The sequence below is a fragment of the Cataglyphis hispanica genome, chromosome 10 (assembly GCF_021464435.1).
Source record: "Cataglyphis hispanica isolate Lineage 1 chromosome 10, ULB_Chis1_1.0, whole genome shotgun sequence".
NCBI classification, from domain to species: Eukaryota; Metazoa; Arthropoda; class Insecta; order Hymenoptera; family Formicidae; genus Cataglyphis; species Cataglyphis hispanica.
The window spans coordinates 6998229-7022606 of NC_065963.1; the positions used below are offsets into that span (position 1 = coordinate 6998229).

At 37.6% G+C, this 24378-nt stretch overlaps 3 protein-coding genes across 3 annotated transcripts; 2 read left to right on the forward strand and 1 right to left on the reverse strand.

Moving 5' to 3' along the window:
- Window positions 1-188: 188 nt before the first annotated feature.
- On the forward strand, window positions 189-4200 carry LOC126852325 (exosome component 10). Its single transcript, XM_050597017.1, has 6 exons — window positions 189-388; window positions 529-774; window positions 853-2373; window positions 2556-3079; window positions 3157-3316; window positions 3390-4200. Exons 1-6 carry the CDS (start codon window positions 332-334, stop codon window positions 3441-3443), a joined length of 2562 nt encoding a protein of 853 aa, XP_050452974.1. The 5' UTR covers window positions 189-331; the 3' UTR covers window positions 3444-4200.
- Window positions 4201-4246: 46 nt separating this feature from the next.
- LOC126852353 (pancreatic triacylglycerol lipase-like) lies at window positions 4247-6422 on the forward strand. Its single transcript, XM_050597090.1, has 6 exons — window positions 4247-4794; window positions 4873-4976; window positions 5246-5553; window positions 5708-5812; window positions 5896-6141; window positions 6206-6422. Exons 1-6 carry the CDS (start codon window positions 4267-4269, stop codon window positions 6280-6282), a joined length of 1368 nt encoding a protein of 455 aa, XP_050453047.1. The 5' UTR covers window positions 4247-4266; the 3' UTR covers window positions 6283-6422.
- Window positions 6299-23579, reverse strand: LOC126852319 (uncharacterized). The gene is made up of 9 exons (XM_050596998.1): window positions 21109-23579; window positions 19464-19979; window positions 9880-9968; window positions 9725-9804; window positions 9233-9357; window positions 8560-9024; window positions 8075-8404; window positions 7834-7986; window positions 6299-7683 (listed from the first exon to the last, which is right to left on the reverse strand). The coding sequence occupies exons 1-9, from the start codon at window positions 22162-22164 to the stop codon at window positions 7252-7254; spliced, it is 3246 nt and encodes a 1081-aa protein (XP_050452955.1). The 5' UTR covers window positions 22165-23579; the 3' UTR covers window positions 6299-7251.
- Window positions 23580-24378: the final 799 nt, after the last annotated feature.

A 24378-nucleotide genomic window follows, 5' to 3' on the forward strand; every position in this document is an offset into this window, starting at 1 on the left:
GCGCGCTCCGCCAATCAGAACGCTCGAACCAAGCATAGACAACAGCAGAAAAGATGAGTAGACTCTTGGTGAAAACGAGTTTCATGAAAAGCACACTTGATATTTACATAAACAACTGATTTAATAACGAGTTGACTATCTTGTCTACCGTTTTCTACAATCCATGCTAAACTGTGTAGTGTGCAAGAATTTAACCTGAAAGATAAGATTATAAACGATAAACGGGATAAAACAAAGGAATCAAATATTTCAGTGGCATCGAATATTATTGTGATATTATTCGCTTATATTCAAGTCCAGAGCAAAAGACGCTGAAACAAACTTTTCCAAAATGGAATCTATACATACTGATGAAAAACTTAACGAAAATTTTGACGATCGTATTCAGGTGTGTTTCGTTCAATGTTGGCACGTTCATCAAAATGATTATTTATAAGTATTTTACACACGCATCCACTTATATATATATATTTTTTATAATTTTACGTCAAGCTATTTATGTATATGAAATTATGCAATGTATTCCAGGAAGCATATGATGCAATAAGAAATGGAATCAAAACTGCTAATAATCTGCCTGCTGGAGACAACTTTAACTATTATGTTTGCTTTCCAAGTTTTAATGAGGCCAGGAATAAAGATTTAAAGAGAATATTGGCTACAATGCAGATGATAATAAAGACAGCAGGAGGTTCCAGCAGTATTGAAAGTGCAGATGTTGATGATAAGTTCGACCTTTTACAAGAGACAAATGATCATCTGCTTGACCAAGCTGTGAGCATTGCAAACTGATGTCAATTTCTGTTTTTTAAATGATAAACTAAGTTTTTTCAATGAATTTTTTTATTGTAGAATATATTAATGGATGAAGAGAGCGGTATTTTACGAAATCCTCAAGTTGAATTGGTTGTATCACAAATGCCAAAACCGCCTGTAAATGGCAGTTGGAACATGAGGACTGATCGTACTAGTGAAGGCTCGGACAATTCTGAGAAGATACGATTACTGGGTGGAAAAAATATACAGAGACCACAGTTAATGTTTAAGGATAAGATCGACAATAGAAGCTCGAAGCCATGGATGCCTCGAATTAAGGAAAAACCGAATATGAGGGAACCGTTGGCTCTTTACGTCATAGAAGGAGAATGCGGCGAGGTCTATAATCATCCTTACGAATTTGAGTTGGATAATTTTGATTTGCCCGAATGCCAATTGAAGAAAAGTGTACCTGTACAATATAAGTCACTCGAAAGCACCGAATTCAAGTTGATCGAAAAACCGTCCGACATCGAGATTCTCCTGAAAGATTTGAAAAATCAGAAAGAAATAGCTATAGATTTGGAACATCACTCTTACAGAACATTTCAAGGTATAACTTGCTTAATGCAAATATCAACAGTGAATACCGATTACTTAATCGATACCTTGGCTTTGCGATCAGAATTGCATCAACTCAATGAAATCTTTACAAAACCTACAATCTTAAAGATATTTCATGGTGCCGACATGGATATTATGTGGCTTCAAAGGGATTTATCACTGTATATAGTGAACATGTTTGATACTCATCAAGCTGCAAAACAACTCAATTTACCCTATCTCAGTTTGGCCTATTTGTTAAATAAATATTGTGGCATAAATCCCAATAAACACTTTCAGTTGGCCGATTGGCGTATGAGGCCTTTACCGGCAGAATTGATAAAGTATGCTAGAGAGGATACGCATTATTTACTTCACATAAAAGACATGTTGAAAAATGAATTGATCGAGATGGCTAATGGTAAGAGTAATATCTTGAAAGCTGTGTACGACCGGTGCACCGACCTTTGCAAACAAACATACGTGAAACCGATCTGGACGGAGGAGAGCTGCATGAACATGTACAGGAAGAGTCAGAAATCGTTTAATAACAAACAGATGTACGCTCTGCTCGAATTACACAAGTGGCGAGATATTACCGCGAGGGAGGAGGATGACAGTATCGGCTATGTGTTGCCAAACCATATGTTGCTCAATATAGCCGAGACATTACCGCGCGAAATGCAGGGAATTCTAGCATGTTGCAATCCAATACCACCATTGGTGCGACAAAACGTGCTGAAACTCCACAAGATAGTACTAAAGGCCAGAGAACAGCCTCTTGTAATGACTATTCCAGAACAAGATGTTCGGCAGAGATCAACGCAACAGAGTCACGCAGTAGATTCCGGGATATTGTTGTATACGCCACATGATATACCGAGTGATACCGAACCAAGAGCAAATTTACCCTGTCTCTTGGATAAAAATAACTGGTCACAACAATCGAAGGCGAACGAACATCAAACGGTGAAACATACTATCACACTATTTGATACACCAGTTACATCAGAGGTAAAATGATAACAATAGCATTTAATAAGATAACAATATATCTCTTTATAATTTTATGAAATATGAGTTTTATATTTATAAAATATTTTAATAATATATTGAAGATATAAAAAGTATTTGTATATTTATAAATTATATATAATTTTCATTAAAATAATTCAAAGATGCACTTCTTAATTCAGGACGAAGAAACAAAAGAAAGTAATGAAAAGAAAAAGGCCATATTTATAAGTCCATATATGAGATATAAGTGTGTGATACCAATGATAATGCATTATGAAACAAAAGAACGAGAGAAACAGCAAAAGGAAAACGAAAAAAAAGAAGAAGAAAAGCGTTTGACTGTAAATGCCAAAGAGGAACACATAGATGAGTCTGAGATTAATGAGAGTAAAAGTAGAGTTTATGAACACTTTAAACAAATATGTCAAACTGCAAATAAGGAAGTTGTAGACTTGCCCAAGAAGAAGAAAAAGAAGAAATGTAAGCAATTAACCTTAGGTCAAATGCATGGAAGAAAAAGAAAGAGAGAATCTGACATTAAAAATGAGATTCAAGTGAATAGAAATAATGACTTTTCTACACCGACATCGCCTTCGGATATCAAAGTTATTCATATGTCTAAAAAAATAAAACGGGAAATACAAGATACAAATGAAGAGAGGAAAGTTCAGGATAATAATTCTGAAATAGTTACATCATTAAGGTAAGATTTAGTTCTCAGAGAAAGGATAATATATGTAACATATTCGAAGTGCTAATGTTTTCCTAATCTGATGACAGGGCTAGGAAAAAGAATGAAAAAAAAACAAATCAACAAATGCTGAAAACACAGGGTATGTTACCATCGGAGAAATTCGATTACAAATCAGTAGACTTTAGCAGTTTCCAAGGTGGCAGTACAGCAAGTAGTACGAGTCAGACACAGTTCCAGCAACCTCGAGTAAATAAATATATACTATTTTATCTTTTTATAAATAGATATTAATATTTAAAATGGACTCAAAATCTTTCAGCAAAAGAAAAAGGATAAATGGAAGAATATGAAGAAACAGAAATTTAACATATAAATTGTGTAACACAACTATCCTTTTGATGTTTCATCAAATTATCTTTGAAAAGAAAAGAATAGTGAGACAATGATAGGAAGAAATTTTTCTTTAAATATCAATTTTTTAGATTATGTGCTAAAAATTAATATTGATTTTCGTTAGCGTTGACAAATTTTTGATGAAATTTTGTCACATTTTCTAAAATATTAAAGATAAACTCGAAAACTGGATTCTGAAAATATGAAAAAATCCATTTTTCAACCTTTTTTGTAATATACAGGTGATATATCTGTAAAAAGCATCTGTAAATATGAATGTGATGCATTTTTATGCAAATAAAGTTTGCTAAAATTTCTATATACATAATGTGATTATGTATATGGAATATAACCACATATATACTAGAAATTTTTATAACCATATCTATACTAAAAATATTTTGCACAATTATTTTTAATTAACAAAATAAAGAGAGAGAGAGAGAGAGTAGATTTGAATCATTGTTTTATATTAAAATAAAAAAGAATATTAATACTTGATAAATATTAAGATTCCTAGTTATTACGCGTTTATTCTACGAAAAAATATAATGGATAGAACATCTTTTAGTTCCATTTAACATGATATTTTCAATATTATCGGGATTATCTAGACCTAAGATATTACTTATGTCAGTCTAATTTAACTCTGTTGTTAGATGAGGTTTCTCTTTATAAGGCATGCTATGTAAGCAGTTGTCTTCTTATATAATAAATGATGATTACGTTTTGATGAATATATTGATTGGTCAAAAGGCTACATAAATATGATATCGAAGTCAAGTATGCGCTAGTGCATTACAATGAGGTCCGTCGTACTTGTATTTGTCTTTTTGTGGCAATATTCTAACATCAGAGAATGTTCTTGCCTATGGCAATTACATGCAACGAATGTAACTCGACCACTTCAGGATGTGTTAAACAGAACGATACATGTTGCGGAAGAAGCTGACACGCCTCTCTTTAACGAAACTACCCTGATGAATTTCACATACACCATTCACATAGGAATCAATTCTAGCGAGCTAGAATCCGCTGAAAACTCATCGCGAGTTGCACAAGTGGACTGCTTAGGATTGGGAGAGACGGTAGCAAAGAGTTTGGAGTCTTTCTTCAGAAGCAAACCTAACGGTAGTGATGCACTGGATGTGCGATTTTTTCTCTCCTCCAGAAAGCAACCGCGTCGCGTGGAAGTGGTATTAGGCGAACAGTTCGGCTTGGAGTGGACGGATTTCAAGATAGAACGTAGAACAGTGATAATAGTACACGGTTTCCTATCGCATGGCAATGAAACATGGATCAGCGATATGGAAAGGGCATTACTCCAATGGGTAAGGATCAACCGACTACATCTTGTCTCTCTTTTTCAAATAGAGTCGTTCATTTTTTCACGAAATTATGTAACACAGGATGACGTTAACGTAATGGTGGTAGATTGGAGCGCTGGCAGTAATACGTGGAATTATTATAAGGCGGCGGTTAACACCAGAATAGTGGGATATCAGATATCAAAGTATGTAACTTTGACCGGGCAACAGGTCAAAGTTCAAAAGACGTCTAAAGTTTTGAAAAGATTCGACAAATATCTCGATTCGTTAAAAATTAATATTTTAAATTGATCCTTGCTAAAAAAAAGGAACTGAAAAAATTCTTTGGATATATCTACGATAATTCTTTCGACAATTTTTGAAGACGATGTAAACGACTTTTGTGCGAATGACTATGTTGTCCAGATCAGAGCAATCTCTGTTTACTTTTTAACATTAATCTATTCACCCAAAGATTTATAGAGCACGTGACGAACGCTACAATCAGCAACGAAGGATCGGATATGAGTAACTGGGGTCCTTTACATCTAATAGGACACAGTCTCGGAGCTCACATCTGCGGAATGGCCGCAAAGGAGTTGAAAAAGCGACAGAGCAGATGGACGATACGAAGGATTACCGGTCTGGACCCGGCGCAGCCGTGCTTTCGCAATGCCGATCCATCCGTTCATTTGCATAAAAATGACGCTTCATTCGTCGATGTGATACACACAAACGGCAGATTACTCACAAGTCTAGGTCTCGGCTTACCCGAAGCTATAGGTATCACATTATAGAAAAGAAGAAATATAGCTCTTATCGCACATTTTCTCCTTCTGTAATAAATTCTTTAAATAATTTTTGGAATAGTACTTCTTGAAAATTCCTTCAATTCTCATTCATATAATTCTTGTTTCAATCGATATCTTCTATGTAGGTCATGTGGATTTCTATCCCAACGGCGGTAAAGTGCAACCTGGCTGCGCGAGGACGGAACCATGGTACTTCGATTATTTGCCGATTTCTAAAAACGATACTGAAGGTAGTACTGAAAGTGAAATGTCTAAGTGAAATATTTAGCTGATCTAAGGAATAGGAAGTAAAGTTTTTTTATCGCACTTTCAGCGATACAAAAAGCGATATGTAGTCATGGACGTTCCTACATTTACCTCACGGAATCTTTAGCGTCTGCCGCTACGGGCAATTGCAGTTTCTGGGCACATCATTGGGACCTAACATATAGAAATCTCTTGCAAATAATCACCGAACCATGTGACGCAAACGTCTGTACAGAGATGGGTATTAGAGCAGAGATGTACAATCACCGCGGGATCTTTTTCGTAGCTACCGCTAGCACTCATCCGTTTTGCAGTAAATATTATTTCTTGCGTCAAATAAAACAATTCGTGTCTCGTGTAACATTATCTTGTTACAGCCAACAGCACTGATATTACTGAGGAGGTAAAGAGGCAATTGCAACTGGATTTCGGTGAGATAATTGGGATTGACTAACAATAAACAATTTACGTATCTGTAAACAAATGCGTTATTAGCATATACTTTATCGCGCGCACAGTACATTTAAATAGCTTCTTATATTTAGATATTTACAATTGAATGCGTTTACACAATACAAATAATATATACAATTTTCCATGTTTTTTTACTATCTCTCTCTCTTACGTCTTATATTGTTTCGACGTTCACTGTTCCAAACGCTTATTATTCTTGTATGTGCATATTCAAATTCTTAATAAATTACAAAAAAAAGAAAAAAACACCTGATATAATCTAATTCTTAGAATGAGATGCGATACACGCATATACAAAACATGTTTGAAAAGTAAATGTTTTCCAAAGGCTTGGAAATACATCGATGGCTCTGAAGAAAATTATATAGGGAATACAAAATAAGTGATCATAATCATGGCAACTACAATATGCCAGCTATTAGTATCAACTTCATATTAGTGAAATATGGTTTCAATTTTTAAAAGTATTTTTTAATTAAATCTTCAAAAATGCACCGTTGATCTCTAACAATAGATAGTATGCGCGATGAATTATAAAGTGCAGCATTAGATTTAATGAAAAATCTATCTTCCGTTGAGAATAATATAAATAAATGAGCACTAATTATATAACGTAATAAAAATGATAAATACGTTATATACGCAAATAGTAGCAATTAAAATATTTCCACTGGCGAACGCATTCCGTCTCAAATGGTGGTAACTGCTATTTGGTATTAATTCTTATGTTCGTCATTGTTATTGTATGAGTTTATGATCGAAGTATGCTCGATTTCTGCACGTAAAAAGTAATCGTCGCGGGTAACGCTCTATATTGGCACATTGTAACACTCTTACAATGGTTCAGCAAAACCGGATGAAAGATTTAAGTAAGAGGACTCGCGTGGAACTTGTGAACGTTAACATCGAGCGATGATTATTCGATGATACGATAAGTCTTTCACGTCTATTAATGTATGACTTGCACATAAGTGGCCGGAAATATGCCGGTGCGACCTCTACATTCGCCTATCCACCAGCCGTCCGCCTGTTTCTGATGGACGGTTATCAAATCACCCGGATTGAGACTAAGCTCGTCGTTTAAATTCGCCGAATACTGATAGATCGCTCGGCATTGCTCCGCGTTTTCTGTCTTGGTCGTCGTCACCACCTCCGCACCGTCGACCGCTTCCTGATTGTTGTTATCCTCCGAGTGACTGCTAAATTCATCGAAATCACTGAAGTCATCTTCATCCGGCGGATTCTCGGAATTGCCGTCGCCAGCCGTCCGATCAACCCAATCACGTGTCTGATCGGCGTCCTGATCCTTTGTCAGATGAATTTCGAGCTCGTCATCATCGTCTTGAATCTCAAAAGATTCATTCTTTGCCCAAGAAGGAACCTGCAAGGAATGTGAACAACTGTCGTGATTTGTTTCGCGTTTTTTTATTAAGCGTAATTTTAATATTTAATTATTAAACTCAGCATTAAATGATCACACTTTCACTCTCAACAACTTTATTTTTATTCTGATATTACTGATATTGCTTACCTTAAGAACACTTTGCTGCAAACCCTGCTTGTCTCTCGAAACTAGGATATGGTCCGACAAGGGATGTTTGGATCGTTTGCTGCCTTCTACTTCCGCGAGCGTACCACCAACTTTATATTTGGCCGCCTCCAAGTATAGCAACATGGAACGCATCTGCGAAAGGGTACAAGAATTAACTTGCGTATCTGTGTAGCTAATGTAAAATAATTCCTAAATTCGTAATTGACGCGAGAAAACTTACATGATGCAACTTATCCGTCACATTCTGTGCGCTCTCATCCGCCGCAAAGGCCGGTGTTTTGATGAAGGCTCGATGTAATGTTTCTAAACCCTCTCTACCCCGCCTCTCCCTGTCCAGATCTTGCCTAATCAGGTGCAGCACTCTAACTAGCGCCTGCTTCCGTCGCTCGCGATTCATCGCCAGCGTGACGTGTTCTGCGTAAAAGTCCGGCAGCAACTGTTCCGCGTTCGACACGTCGTTACTGTCCATTCGACGTACGAGATTCTTCAGAACTTCAAGATCCTGCGATACGTTGCAGCTACGCACGGGCGTTAGCAGGCGATCAGCGCTCTGAAGATAAATTACATATATATATATATATTCGCACATTCTGAAAATTATCTTAAATTTGCTAGAAATCAAATGTGAAATGAAATATTTAAAAGATTCTTGTGTTTAAAAAATAACTTCCACTTCAACCCTTTGGCCTTTCTCTCATGCATTACCTGTTGCAGTCGCGGCGCGAACGCTTGCAAATGCGTCAAGTACACATTGGCGAAGTCCTTCAAAGCGCTCAATCGCTCCTCTTCGAGCAACTCCATCTGCTTCGCACCTTTCCTTACTGTATTCTCGTACTCCAGCCTAGCTCTCTCAGCCCTCACGCTCACCGTATAAAATTCCGTATCCGCGCGACGCGATGAGTCTTCAGCTTTTCGCCGTCTAGTTTCCAGCTTGCTGGCTTCTTTCTCCGTCATATGATGATTCGACAATTTATTGTTACTCTGCTGACTCTGACTGATTGTCTGCAACCGCGCCAGGTCTTGCAGTCTCTCGTTCTCTCGCGCGCTCGCGAAACTTTGCTTCTTACTTTTTGCCGCAATCCCGCGCCACTCCTGCAGCGACTTGGACGCTTTGTCCACCGAATTCTCGATGGTCTTCCTCGATCGGCCCTGCGTCTCTGCTACACCCACCTGTGCACAAGATGCATGTCATCTCTCTCATATTTTATTTTATAATCGGCACATCTTATAATTCAATCGATTATTTCATTCATATAATTTTTAATATCGTTTTTATGAATAATATCAGCGTTGTTACGTAAGCACGATTGTGCATACACGTCAGTTTGTCCTTTCTTTTGTGTCACGACGCGTTAATAATTATCTTGGAGAGACTTACTCTAAGCGGTTTGGCGAGCTGCTCACTCAGCGCGATGCCCCATAGCCGATGGGCTTCCGCAGCAGCCTCCATCTCCTCGCCGACACACCTCCATGCCTCGTTCACGCCTCCGTTGCTATTACCACCTGCATTACGAAAGACGCGCAATCCGTTTATTAGACATGATCTTATTTTCTCTCTTTCGGGTGCCGCCCATCTCGCAACATTGATCTCATCGATATCTTTCAAGTACACTCGATGAAATAATAGCGCAACCAAAAAAAAGGATAAAATGATTTAATGGCAAAGTTCTTTTTCTATAAATGAAAATAATAATAAGTTCTCACTTTTCTTTCACTAGAAAAATATATGTTAATGAATTTATGAATATATATGTGAATATATTTTCATTAAAGAAAAATCTCGCATTCAAACCTGAATATTTTTCAGTATTATAATTTTATATTTTATTTATAATGCAAAATTAACATAAAATTGATGATTGACAATTACCTTGATCCTTGGCGCAGGCCTTTGTCAACTTATTGCTCAGCTTACTGAGTCCCTTCGCATAAGTAGCTTCTAATTCGGCTCTGAAAATATACATATGTTCGCATTTTTTTCATGGAAGAATCATGTTTGCATGAGAGATGAAAGATAAAGAATACCTTTCATGAAGAATCGACGCCAATTCTTTGCAGAAATCACCTCCTTGTTTGATGTATCTGCGCACATCCTCGAAACCTCCTTGTCCTCCCTGCATATAACGAAGAAGAAGTTAAAAATGTTACGCAATAACAATAAGTGATTAAAATTTGTATTTCACGGTAAACTTGAAAAAAAAAACATTTTAGAGCGCCTTTTACGATACATTTGTTATTTCACGCGATATTTCTAATTACATAGATGAATGGCTGAGATGTTGTACGAGCTGTAAAATCTCACAAAAATCTCTTTATAGCATCATCATTAAATAGAAAGTTGCTTTATTTCGAAATTTAAAGGGAGAAATTTTTATATACGTGCAATAAAATTTCAAACAGTGTTATCTCTAATTTGATAATATATAAAAGAGAGAGTCGTAAGATGTACAGAGTAGATATCGATTTGTATTCGATTTTATCACATACATTTAATGTGCATAATAATACATTATATATACGATGATAATAATACAGAAATAAGACAGAAAGAAAGAGAGAGAGCTATGATAATGATGAAAACAAAAGAATTATATATGTATGTTGAACGTAATTTCTCTCTTTCTCTCTCTCTCTCTCTCCTTCTTTCTCGTAGATGGTTTTTGAACGTTCAGATAATATCTTAATTTTCTTTAAGATTTCATATAAATGACTATAAGTGACAAAAATACAGCTCATTCAATTCTACGCTTGAATGCCCTTTGCCTGCGAGGAAGAGATGCATAAGTTAGCGGTAACCACGCATCGTGGCCCATCAGATACATAGATACAACATTGCCAGTACATTGTAGCGCATTATAGGATGATTTCTTGCTTGTCTATCACATTTCCGATCACGCATTTTACTCAAGTTTACGTAGAAATGTAATTCGACGCATGATGAGATGCTTAAATTTTTACGCCAAAAAATATGATTTTATAATAAGTGATAATCCCACGAGAGAAATATGAGAAAAATAAAAAATTTGCAACTAAAAATTTAAGATGAAAATAAAATCTTTGAAAGCTCTTCTTGTAAGAGATTAATCAACATAACATTAATTTTGCCAATTAAAAACTATAATTATTGTAAAATTAAAAGTGTGTGCTTTATTATATTTTTTTCTCCCTATAGTACGTAAAGTGTTTTAGTCACAGTGGAAAGCCGGGCGTATGTCATTATCCACTCATTCAGTCGTTCGCCTCTCATTGCTGTTACGCGTTGGCTTAGCTTTCTTGTGTATTTATTGTATATACGATATTATCGCAAACGGTACTTACAAACGGTACTAATCTTTTGTTTACAAAGTACACATCAGGTTATATAAAAGTAAATTATGTGGAAAATATTATAAATTTATGTAACATACAAATTGTGAATAGAAATATTTTTATCTCTTTATTAAGCCATTTAAAAAAGATTGAAAAAATGATGCGTTTTGTCTTCGCAAAATAAAATTTAAATAAATATATTAATACATTTTATTTTAGAGAAAAGGACATTTTTACCTTAAGCGAATGTCAAGAAATTAACATTAATATTGATTAATATCTTTGAATAATTATGAGATTATAAATGAATATCGATATTTCAAATTTTAAAATTAATGACTTTTATTTTAAAAAGATTTTACATTTTGTAAAAAAAAAAAAAAGATGAATGTTTTGACAGAAACACATGTTATATGTATATGTATGTGTGTATTTATATTCGAGAAATTTTCAAATTATAAATGGCAAGAGTGGATAGCGAACTAATTTTTTTGCAGCCATCGCGTGTTTTTTCTGACTTCGTGAAACGTGCGTGAAAGTCGATATCGGGTATCCGTGAAATTACTAATTAGACACGACAATGTTAAAGACGGCGAACCGGTTCGTTGAGTAAAGTCACAAAATTTTAAGGTAGAGATCACACCAACCGAGAGAGATGAATGTCGTAAAAGACTACTCCATCTAAAATATAAACAAGCATTATTTCACACCTACGTGTTAGATCCTTTTGTATTTTAATGCGCGGATGCTAACTACAATTCGATCGCGTTACCCGGATACTGGAGAAAGGAAGCTCTTCTCGCCGAGAAGACCTCGTCCCGGAAGCCACCGATAAAATCACGAAACATCAGTTATAATGGAAAAGGCTTTTGTTCACGCGCGGTAAACACGTTCCCGCGGCTATCGGATATCGTGTTTCTTTTCGTTTGACGTGCAAGCAAAGGTGATTGGTGTTCAATCCTGAATTAAAGCTTAATCATAACCCGAGGTGGTCGGTGAAAGTAAGCGTTAAACTTGATGGGCCTCAAGGGAAGTTAAAGTGCCAATTAGCTCGGACTGTATGTGTATAAGCGAAGTCGCGATAAACTCTGATATGATACGTGAGACATATCTGTAGAACTGTAGCGAGAGAAAATAGAATAGTTTAACTATTTTAATTTTCGAGTCTAACAAATAATGTTTAAGACTAATTATAGAGGGTGGGCCAAACATTCCGGCCAGGCTTTAAGATTTTATAGGAAATTTAATTCTGAACAAAAAATTTCCTATGAATATATTTATTATGACATTTCAGATTTTTGGGCGCTAATTTTTTAAGAAAATATTTTTCGATTTATGTTTATAGAAAACTTTTTGTTCAGAATTAAATTTCCTATAAAATCTTAAAATCTGGAACGTTTGGGGCTGTATAGTCCTACAAAAAATAACTAAATTAAAAATGTATTTACATATATGATTCATAATCATTTAATGATCATAAATCAAGGGATATTTCTAAAATGTGAAAAATAAGAGGCGAACCCTGATATCTAAAGTTTGAGATATAAAGTGTTTCGTTCGTTATAATTTTATTCCGGATAATAGAACCACACGATCTTTCATTTTCGCGCAGATATTTCTCTGGGTGGGAAAAGAGACAAATTACATCGTCGCGAACACGACATTTGATCATCGCGCGTAATATCACATTATGTAATATCGGAATGTAGTGGCTGTCGCGGCGAGATATTTTACATTTCCGTCTCGCGCGCGTCAAGTTACATAAGAGTCGACCGAAGTCGCAAAAATGGGGGGATCGGGAATAAAATTCGGATTTCTATATTACGACACTCCCTGAGCTTTGGAGTGTTGCGTGCAACGCAATCGATACGATGCCTACGCATCTCTCTCGACTTTGAGCTTGCAGACGGTACGATAAGCGAAAACCACGTGTGCCTTCAAACTCCGTAATCTAGACCTTCAAACTATTTTTATCATCAATAGAAGAGCCTGTAAATATGGACCATTTATGTATTTTATCTCTCACAGCACTCTTTTATCCTATCATTTAATAAATTCAATTTATAAATTATTGTAAAAGATCGAAAACATATTGAAATATGAAAGCAATCAATATTTCGCAAGCGAAATTAAAATGAATAATTTTTTCAATCCGAGATAAATATATTGGCTTGCACGAAAAAATGTCTTCAACATATAAAACGTTATAATAAATGATTCCTTTTTCGTAGCATATTTAATCGTCCATTAAGATTCACTGATCAATCGATACTAATTTCGCAAATATTTGTACGCAAATTTTATTATCATTGGAATGTCGTTGGAATTATCTTGTAAGAAAAATTCGAAGAAACGTCTGTGCCATCGATTCTCGAGTGATTCTCGACAAAAAGATGCATCTCTAAAAATGTTTCGCAGTTAAAGTTAATTGATTAGAATATTTAAGCAAGTTCGTGATTAAAAAAAAAAAAAAAAAATCAGAATTTCCCACGAATATTCCTGATAAATAATAATATTTCATTCGATATAAATTAATATACGATCTTTTCAGCATACATTTTGTTGCCTCTGTGTTTTTTTTTTCGCAATCAGAAAAATCAAGGAAAAAATCGCGTATCGCGAATATTGTTGCACGGCTCGATCTGACAGATTTGATTTCGAATCACGGGTGGTTTGTTTCGCAAAACCCAAAGACTCTTATCACGACTGCTTTCTCTCTCTACGTATACATGTGTTATTAACATACGTTGTGTTGTGTGTATGTTAATTTATTTTATGTATTTTATGTATTTTTTTTTTATTTATCGATAGGATACATATATTCATAGGATGTTCGATTTTATCGAACACACTTTTGCTATCAATGACTCCGGACGATTACTATTGATAATCGATATTAGCGAGATTCCAATCTGATAACTCGTATTTGATATATAAAGGCGAGATATCATTGACGATAATCTTTTCTATGAATTGTAATGTTAGTTATCTTTTCTTCGCGCAAAAAGGAAGCTTTTTATAGAATAAATCATTTTATTCTATAAACATTCATAATTTTCACCGTAATTATTAAATATTATCAGTTTCGACAAACACCTGTATTAATAACATTATTCATTGTACACGCTGTGCATGTTTGAAGTCGCCCGATAAATGTTTAACAAGCTTTTCGTTTGTTAATAAAGATTACAAAAGTTATTCGGGTTAAATATACTTTTGAGAAACGTCAAGCTAGAATTTATACGACCACTCATTATAAAAAAATAATCGAATAATCGATGCTGGGCGTGTCAAGCGTAATGGACATGGTCTATTTGTAACGCGAATGACAGAGCAACTTTCTAAGGATTCGGTCTAAATTTTACCGAAAGTGGACTCTGTCACCATTTCGCGACGATGTTAACGTAATCGCGATTGCACCTGTATAAAAAGAAAAAAAATTGCATATATACGATTTATGTCAAACGGTAGCTACCGAGATATCCGCAGCTGAAAGAGATCTCGACTTCTGGATCAGTTTTATCGAGCATGTCCTGAACGTAATAATTCACTGTGAAAAATCGTTTCGCGCCTGTGCCTGATAAAGCGGAATGCGTTTTAATATTAATTAAAATAAATTTATACGCGCGCGAGATATTTATGCATGTATATTCGAGATACGGGGCGAAAGTTTGTAATCGAATTAATAAAATGTTATACGGAAATAAAGGTAAAATTCTCCTATTTAACGATTAGAAACGCATCTAATCTAATCTCGGCAGCCTTCGTTATAACATAACACTATACTTATCCGTATCGGCTATACGTATCAGGTCGTACAGTAGTAATTAAATGCATAATCGATGGCCGCTCATACAGCAGATTCGCCTTTCAACTATGCTATATCAAGCGGCTAATCTTCGCTCATTGTATTAGCATTTAATATGTAATCTCGCGTGAAATACACTGCACGCGAATCGTGTAAATAAATATAACTTTGCATGTTACATTTTATGCTGCTTACATAGAAATCAAGTAAAGAACGCATCATTCTGGATAAGAACTGGTGCGAAATAAAAATTCGCGTTGATGAAGATTTCTTGCCAATAATCCTTTAATCCGAACGCATAAATATGCCGTTACGATGACAAAAGTATCCCGAATGTTTTGCGAGTAACGGTCGAAATAAGTCAACAATTATTATTAATTCGCACGGGATTCGAAAGGTTAATCGATACGCCTATTCACGGTGCGTCGATGACGGCAAACGGGCGTGCGCTTGCAACAGGTGGTTTATTGCCATTCGCTTCAATGGAACAGGTGCGCCGCCAGTCAACGACCAGTCGATGACCATCGAATCTATTACAGAGCGTGAATCCACACAAGGCGATCTAGTATTCTCTTGAAATATTAGTCGTGGATTTATATTTAAATTAATTATATCGTGTGGCTGTATAAAACGACCTCGCTCTTTTTTTGTAACTTATATTTTTTCTTACATCGAAATAAGAAATTTTAATAAACATTCGTTAATTTATACTTGTCTATTTTATTTTGAATGCACCGAGATGTGTATACTTGCCAACCGCTCGTTTTGACAGGTATGTGTCGATCCGCTTAAATACGGATGAGTCTGCTATCCATATCCTTCGCTAATGTGAGGCAACGCGTGCGAATTTCCCGAATGGGACTTCCCTTTTATCTCTCGCTGTATCGGCGAGAGTTCGTCTATATTTATCGCTAAACAAAGAAACTTTCATCACCACGACGAGCGGTTTCTTTGTCTTCTTCAAAAGTCTATTATAGCTCATCAAATCGCGTGCTAATCAAAAATAATATATGACGATACTCAAGTCTCAATTTCTTTAATTCAAAGTTATTATATTAGCAGAATTTGAGAGTGATTCTCAGAAATATTTAATAAATGATAGAAAATGATAGAAAACAATTAATTTCTGTTAAAAAAAAAAAAAAAATTGATCTCTAGAAATAAAATCCCCCCAAAGAGATATTCTGTATGTTCATCTACACGATAACAACGTGCGCATAATATATAGCACGTTTCTAATAGATGGAAAATTTAGAGAAAATACGTAGAAAATCAAGTTAAATTAACCACACGATCACCACACGGTTTGCATCTGATGTATCGAAAATATAGTCCTAAAATATGACAATTATATCTCTTTCATCAGTCTCGTGTATTTTCTCATAAAGGCGCGAACACAAGAGCGATTATATCGTTACAAGAGCGAGATCGGTATGAATAACGACGAGCGTACATGCGTTCCGAGAGACTTGTTCGCAAAACCGCACACCGTCGGAATATTTAACGAATCTCGCTATTCTCTCACTCCTTTCCCTTTTACCGGCAATACATACTACTTCCTCCACGTTTAGCCTTCTCGCGGAGAAATCGCGGAGGTCGCGAAGACAAACGCCCGCCTGTCTTTCATTCGCCGCTGTTAATGCGCACGCGGCACTTTCCATCGCGCTTAATTTCGCACACATTAGCGAAATAAATCTGAATAGAAATGTTCTCTCTTTTTCTTCCTCGTTTTTGTTCGCGTCGCTCATTCCCTTTCGTTTTTCCGTCAAAAGCGTTGCGTCAACGGTTGGGAAATTGAATAAATAACAATGCATTTTACACGACGAGTAGTATTATAGTGATAATTTTTCACGACAATTCTTACAAAGTTAAAGCTCTCTAAAAAATATGCAAAATCGTAAAAAAAAGCAGAACTTGTCAGAAAAAAACATATCGAACATACCAAACATATCGAATGACGATTAACGACAGTAATTGTCACGCCAATCGAGTGCGTTAGCGATAAAATTGCCCGCAAGCGTGTCTCCCCTAATCTGTCTGTTCTATCGTCGACAAAACCGACACACGATTCTATTTCCCGTCCTTGACGTGAATTCATACATCACGTATAGCGTAAAATTAACGACGGAGAAACTCGAGAAGCGATGACCCTCATGCTACGTTATCGAGGCATCTGCGGTCGAATGCAACTGCAGTCAAGGTGCAATCTTTTCCGTTCTCCAGGGCCACGGATCTCTAAGCACGCTTTGTACAATTACGAGAGGCACACACGTGGAAGGCGGTCAAGCGTCACGTATATATGCCTATATATGTGTCGGTGTGTCGGTGTGTGTGTGTGTGTGTGTGTGTGTGTGTGTATGCGCGAAACAAACTATTTTCTCCGCACAACTTTCCCACACTTTCCATGCTTTACTTCTGCGATGCTTTGAGGCGCGCTTCGACTTGGCGCCATTTCTCCGGGACAGTCGATAAATCTCTCGATCGGACGAGCGGTCTCTCTTGTAAAATTTCGACTTGGGGAAAGTGGACGCAAACTGAGAAACGGGCGAGTGATATATCTTTGCTGTCGTTCGTGTGTTAATTATACATTTGTAACTTATTAATTAAAGATCGCGGAATTTTCGAAGCACTCTCTCTCTCTCTCTCTTTCTCTTTCCGTATCTTTGAATGAAGATTCATATCTGTTAGGTTTTGTATTTTTTTCAGAGCTGCATGTAGAGCTCCCTGAAGAAAATATAGATACTATGAAAACTAATTTCAATTAATTTTTCTCTAAATTCATTTAAAGTCTTTTCTTTTTTGCAAACTTTTATTGGAATAAATTTCAAAAAAAATGAGAATACAAAATCTATATGATAATATTTTTCGAAGAAATTTTAGTTCCGCAAGAATAATCAGCGGAGATCAATATTTCAGAAAAAAAATCTCTAATGCTTAGATTCACATTCGAATGACATAATGTGACCTTTGATAAATTGACAAAAAGCATTCTAAACGTGCCAGAATATGCTGTAATAGTGAAAGCGATTTCCAACGTAAAAAATGTCATCAAGCGAAAAAAAAGCGCATGGGAATTTAGTTTCCAACTACACGGATGTTGCTTATTTATCGCGCGCTCATCTCGTAAGTCTCGTCGAAATGGCTACCCGCTTTGTGTCTGCTATAAAATATCCGTGGAAACGCGGTAATTTTGTGTAGACAGCCAATAAGAAGCGCGTTGCGCAAAGAGCGGCGATAAAAATCCACTTATGGCTTGATACACGGAAAATTTTTTTTTTATAAGATGTCCCCAAGATGTCCTGGACAGATAATAGACGCTTTAATAATAAAAACTACAAAATTTGTAAATTACAATACACTTAAAACTCAATGTTACGAAGCTCTTCACCGAGGGAAGATTTTCCTATAAAATTTGCAAACAGTATAATAAAATAAATAAAATAATTATATCTGATAGTGCGTTTTCAAAAACGATTGAATATTTTTAAGCTTCTATTCTACCTATAGTTCACGTTAGATAGCCACAATTTTTGCGTAGTTATAATATCTTTCTTGTTCAGAATTCAAGAATGAACTGAGATTAGAAGAAATGAGTGGAATAGATACACAGCGGCATGTCATTCAATATATTGATGATGAGTCACGAATTCTCGAGTGTCGTATTTCAATCAAGTGTCGGATTCAATGCTTGTAAACGAACTGCGTTTGACTCGCGTAAATCATCGAGATAGACATTTTTCAATAAACAAAAAAATGATCGCGTACATAAATTTTCACATTATTACTACTTTTTAATCACTTGTGTCGCGAAGATTGTTCTCAATTTTTATTAAAAAATCTCTTGAATAATCCCTTTTATCTTATACGGCACGGTTTTTAATGACCTCGATGTTAACCTACATGAGCTGTAAAGCTCATTGAATGAATCGTAAAGCTCATTTGGCCTCATTCATTACGACATTACGAGTGCGATTTTTAAACTCCCACATGTCGATTACTTGATAAGGATAATCGCGAAATAGAATATTTAATTGATGATGTAACGAAAGATTCAAAATGAATTTTAAACGCTACAAATAAATGTCAAAAATCGAATATAGAAGTGGCATTAATATATATATTTATATTAATTAAATTTTCCTGGTATTTTCACGTCCCCTTTCGCTATAAAAAAAGTACGAATAAATTATTCTTCTTCACTATTGCTGACTTTAGCTGACTTATTGTTAGGATTATTGAAATTATAATAACTTTCGAATACAACCGAGAAAAATTCGCTTTACAATTTCAATCTTTACAATCACTCAAACTACAATTTACATCGACTACCCTTTGTTCCCACTCATTCTTGTGTGTTTTCTCTTTCTATCTAACTTTAAGAATGCGCATCACGTTCGATCGTAATGCCAATGTATGACAACTGCGCAAACACGTCAGTCAGCATGCAACGGGAGGAAATCAAGTAACAAGACTTTGAAAGAGCGCAAAGTACCTCCTCGATCTCGTAGGTCTGCAACAGATGAGTGGAGGCCATTAACCCTCTGATTGACCCGAGCATTCTCCTCTTAATCAGGCCACCTTTCCCACCGTGATCCCTCGATGTCTCACAGCCGACTTCCGCCGGCGCCATCGTCGTCGGCGTTGTCGATAACATTCTCGTTTCATCGTTCTCCGCGTCCGAGCACAGCTTGTCCATGCTGAACGACACCGTTGACACCGATGGCTGTAATTTTGTCCTGCTGTTCTCCAAGATGTCGTCCGAGCTCACCGTCTTCCTCTTCAAATTACCGCGCATCGTTCGAGAACTGTTTGCTTTTCCCGAGTCGGGCGACGCCGACGTCGGTCTTTCTAGATCGTCGGAGGCATTCGCCTCTTCCGATACCGACGATAGCCCGAATTCTTCCACCCTGGTGATCGAACCGGTCTCCCGGGTACGAGCCCGCGTCAGATCGTAGAAGCCGCGCTGCTTGTTCTTGGACGTTCGTGCGAAAGCGGCATCATCTCGCACCTTGATGCGAGAATAAATTTACCCGATAAAAGATCGATTAAAGAAAAAGTTGGAAAAGCTCGAGTGAGAAAACTCTTTGCTTTCGCATATTTTAATCGCGAGAGTATTATACAGTTCGACAAAAAGTGACTTTATCTCAAATTCACAAGAGTCATTTCCTATAATTTCCTCAACGATATGATTGTAGCAGTTTTGAAAAATTTAAGATTAAAATTGCATCAAAGAAGCTATTTCATATAAATTCTTTGTGTGGATTAATAATTCAATTTAAAAAAAAAAAATTTATATAGGCTCCTTTGTATAATAATTAAAAATTCAATAAAAGAAATTGTGATGTAATAGAACATTTGTGTGAAACTAAAATTCTGTGAAATAAAATCTGCAAAAAAAAAAAAAAGGGTTTCTCTCGATTTTTTTTATTTTTTAAATATTATCGAGCTGCTTCGCAACTTTGCGTTTTCTTCGCTTTCCATAAATCGAGAAATCGGAAATCTTGATATTCGAAACCCATATTATGTTATTTAGTTGGCATCTATTATGGTCAATTGTAAGATCCTCGGACGACGAAGCAGCGAATCAGGGTGAAAGCGGAATAAATCCGTAATTTGCGAGGGTCCACTTCATACGTCGAGTCGTATACTTAACTTCTCTACAAATTATACTCATCCCGCTCATATGTATATATATTCTGAGACAACGTCATAAACATTAGTTAAAATTGACCGATTCAAATAGATGAATTTAACTAATTTCCATAAACGACGTCAATTATAAATATTTGTCTACTTTCTTGACAATTTCTCTTGGTGTGCTGTTTCTCTAATGAAACACGCACAGCATAAAAATATTCTTTCGATGCGCGATTTTAATTTTCATTCATCACGTACCCGATCAAATGTGAGGTAGGAAAGCAGAGAAAGTGCTAAATATGGAGGTACTAAGAATACAGAAGCAGGAGAGTCGGACTACGTTATAAAAGCTGCATGTAATGAATATTGTCGCCGAGAATCGAGAGAATTTCAATTTTTTTTTTTTCCCAAAATCTTTTATTTCTCCTTTCTCTGTCTATTTTAACTAATGTTTATTATCGTGTCGATTTCGCGTCTTTCTTTTCTTTTTCTTTTGCTACCTCGGGGTTGAGAGCGCCGACCGCCTGTAGCCTCGCGTGCCTGTTGACGATGTCGCCGATCCTGGTCCTCTCCTCTCGCAGCCAGCTACGCATCCTGCCCCAGGCTTTGCCTAATCGCCGCTTCTGCAGCTTCCGTCTGCTGCGATCGGAAGCGCCGCTCAATGAGCCCTCCTCGTTCGGACATTCGGGATCCGAGTACGATCCCGACATCGACGCTATCCCGGCGTCGTAGCCATCGCTATCAGACGCGCCGTAGCTTCTTCGGCCGGACTTGAGCGATCTAGTGGAACGTTTCGTCTGATCGCGTTGTTGTTTCTTCTTATCAAGAGAAACGTTTGATAGCGTCATCGTCGCCTCCTCCTCTTGCGACTTGTTCGAGGGCGTGTCCTTTGCCGGCTTGGGCACGTCGTAGAGAATCGGCGACGAGGATTCGATATTCGTTTCGTTATCGTCATATTGTTCCAAAGAGACTCGATTTGAGACGGCGCTCTTAGGAAGATCGTACAGTTGATTCTCTGCCGAGTCCTTGATCTGATCGCTCGTATCGACCTCCAGAATGACAATCTCGTCTCCATCCTCGTTAAATTTCTCGTCAACGCGCAGAAAGCTGAAACTGATCGTCGGCACTCCGTCGGCGTCCGTTTCTACCATTGTTGTGGCATTCAGTTCCACAGTAGTACTATGCCTCTTTCTATTCCGATTTATATCGTTCAGGATTGTCTCCTTGTTCTGATACAACGCTTCATTGAACGACAAGGGTCTTTCAGCTGTCATCGTATCCTTCTCCGAAGACCCGACGACGACTGCATCCCTCTCGAAAGAAGCCTCCATATTCTTATCAATAGATCCGATTTCTATCTCTTTCTCGCAGGATTTTTTACTCTCCTCGTTTTCGATGACGTCGCGACCCTCTTCATGGAACTCGCGACAATGCACGATGATCGGCGCCGGAACGTCGTACCACGTCGCTGTCGCGACTCCCACAGTGCCGTTGCTCAAGGTCGAGCTCTTCGTGGGCGATCTTAAAGCTGTCAAAACGTGCTTCACTTCGTTCATTTCCGATATATAATTGTGTATATATGTATAAAATGAAGAGAGTCTTCTCCTCGCGACGTTTGATTCCGTTCGCCTACAATTGATACTCCTCGAGTCTCTTTTCTGTACTCCTTCTCTTTCTATTTCTTTAGCAAGATCCCGTTGCGTGAAACGCTATTAAGTCGCGATCGAATCGCGACGAACAACGGTGTAACAAAACGTGTCTCGAAAACGCGTGCCACTATTATTGCGCACGGGAAGAACGTCGTTAGTAGCGATGTCCATATTTCCTATCCTATAATATTTCCTCGAGCGACGAGAAGATTTTTGATTTCCTTCATTGACGAAACAATGAGGATATTAAAATCGAGTCACATACTCCGTCATCGCATTCGATGCGAGTAATAAAGGTGCGCGTAATTAAGGTACTCTTATCGGAGAATTGGTCGCAACGTTCCTCTTTTTTTTTTTTTACATCAGAATTTTCCTTCATGCAACGTGTGACAGAGTATTTTCAGACCGCTCCTTCATATTTTGCGTCACGTAAATATATTTTCATTTGTCGACAAAATTTTATATCACACACCATCCTGTCGGCACATTTCTTTCATTTTCGCGAGATTGTTTTTAGTCGAAGTGTCATCCTATATCTTATAAATTTCGCTTATAGTAAGAATATCGCAGTCTCGTATCTTACGTTCCACAATCTCTTACGACGAGGATACTAATTTGCCGCATCACGCGTATCACTTATTATCACTCGACGAGAATGTCAGTGTGATGCCTCAAAATTCTTACTTCCCACATATATTTCACAGCAAGGCCTCGAGAAATTTCGCGATACGAATCACGCTACCCTAGCTGAGATCTCTCGTCTCGGACTTTCGTCTATTCCTGCACGCGAAAGATACTCTAGACATCGGCGGGGAAAGAGCCTCGGATATGGAACGTTCGTTCCACAATCAACTCGAAGACACTGGTATGACGCGAAAGTCTGAAAAGGAGCAACACGCAATAACGACAATGACGTTCCTGCTGCGTGGGGGGGAAGGGAGGGCAATCGTGCGGAACCAATATATACGAGATAAGGAGAGAGTGACGTTGAGTAAATTTCCCGCGAATATATACGTGCCGCGCTTCGCCTTATTTACGACTCATCGGCTTAACGCTCACGTGCCTTCGGAAGCGCAACGGCGTCGCGAGCGATGGAATTCTGATGGATCTCGATGGGATTCGATAAGCACGCGTGCAAACGACGTTTCATTCGAGCGCGACGACAGAGTCCGGCTATTATGTAATTACGAGGCGCCCCGCGTTCCAATTTTCGTTCGAGATGAGGATAGCGTCTAGCATCTCTTCTTCCTCCTTGCCGTATTTCGCGCTCTCGTTGCGCATCACGCGCGACCGCTCGACGTCACGTCGCGCACTGGATAGCGCCGTCGGGTCGCGAACGACGACGAGTCTCTCCTTCGATGATGATCGGCCGGTTTCGCGTTAGCGAGCAAAAAGCGGCCGCCGCCTCGACGCGAGACGGCGACGCGAATTCGCGAAGTTAAATTCGTTGCGCTTTCGTGCGAAATTGCATGTAGCGTGCGTCAAACGTCAAACGTGCAAAACGTCAAACACGCGCGTCCCTAAAAACAACAAATATCCATTTCGAAAGACGGGGAAAAAAAGGAGACTATCCCCTCCCTTCTCGAAAATGCGATTAATCGATATGATTTTATTTTAAAATCCGAAGAATATATTTTGCGAATCGCTATGTAACAGAGCTAGCGCGCTAATCCCGCTAAACGACGACCTCCAGTAAGTAAAGACGTAGCGATAAATATTGTATGTGGTATACGCACGTGATATCGACGTTACGTTCGTATAGTACATATTAGAAAGAATAGTATCAGATATTCAACATCGAGTCGAGACACCAACGTGTTACGGTTTTCGAGGATAATCCCTGAAACGAGTCCAATAACGGTCGACTAATTTTCGCGCGATCATCACGTTATTCGATCGACACACGTTCAAAATCTTTGGCTTCTATACGCGTCCGTATCGAAGCGACACGATGACTGCCGCCTGGAAGTCCGCATTATACAATCGCGGCGAACAATTGTTATATACCGTGTGTACCCCGTGTATTGCGCAACCGCGCGCCGGCGTATTCGCGCTTATTTTTACAGCGGCACACGCTTCGCGATTTATTCCGAAGAATCGTCGATTCAATCTCGAATTAGC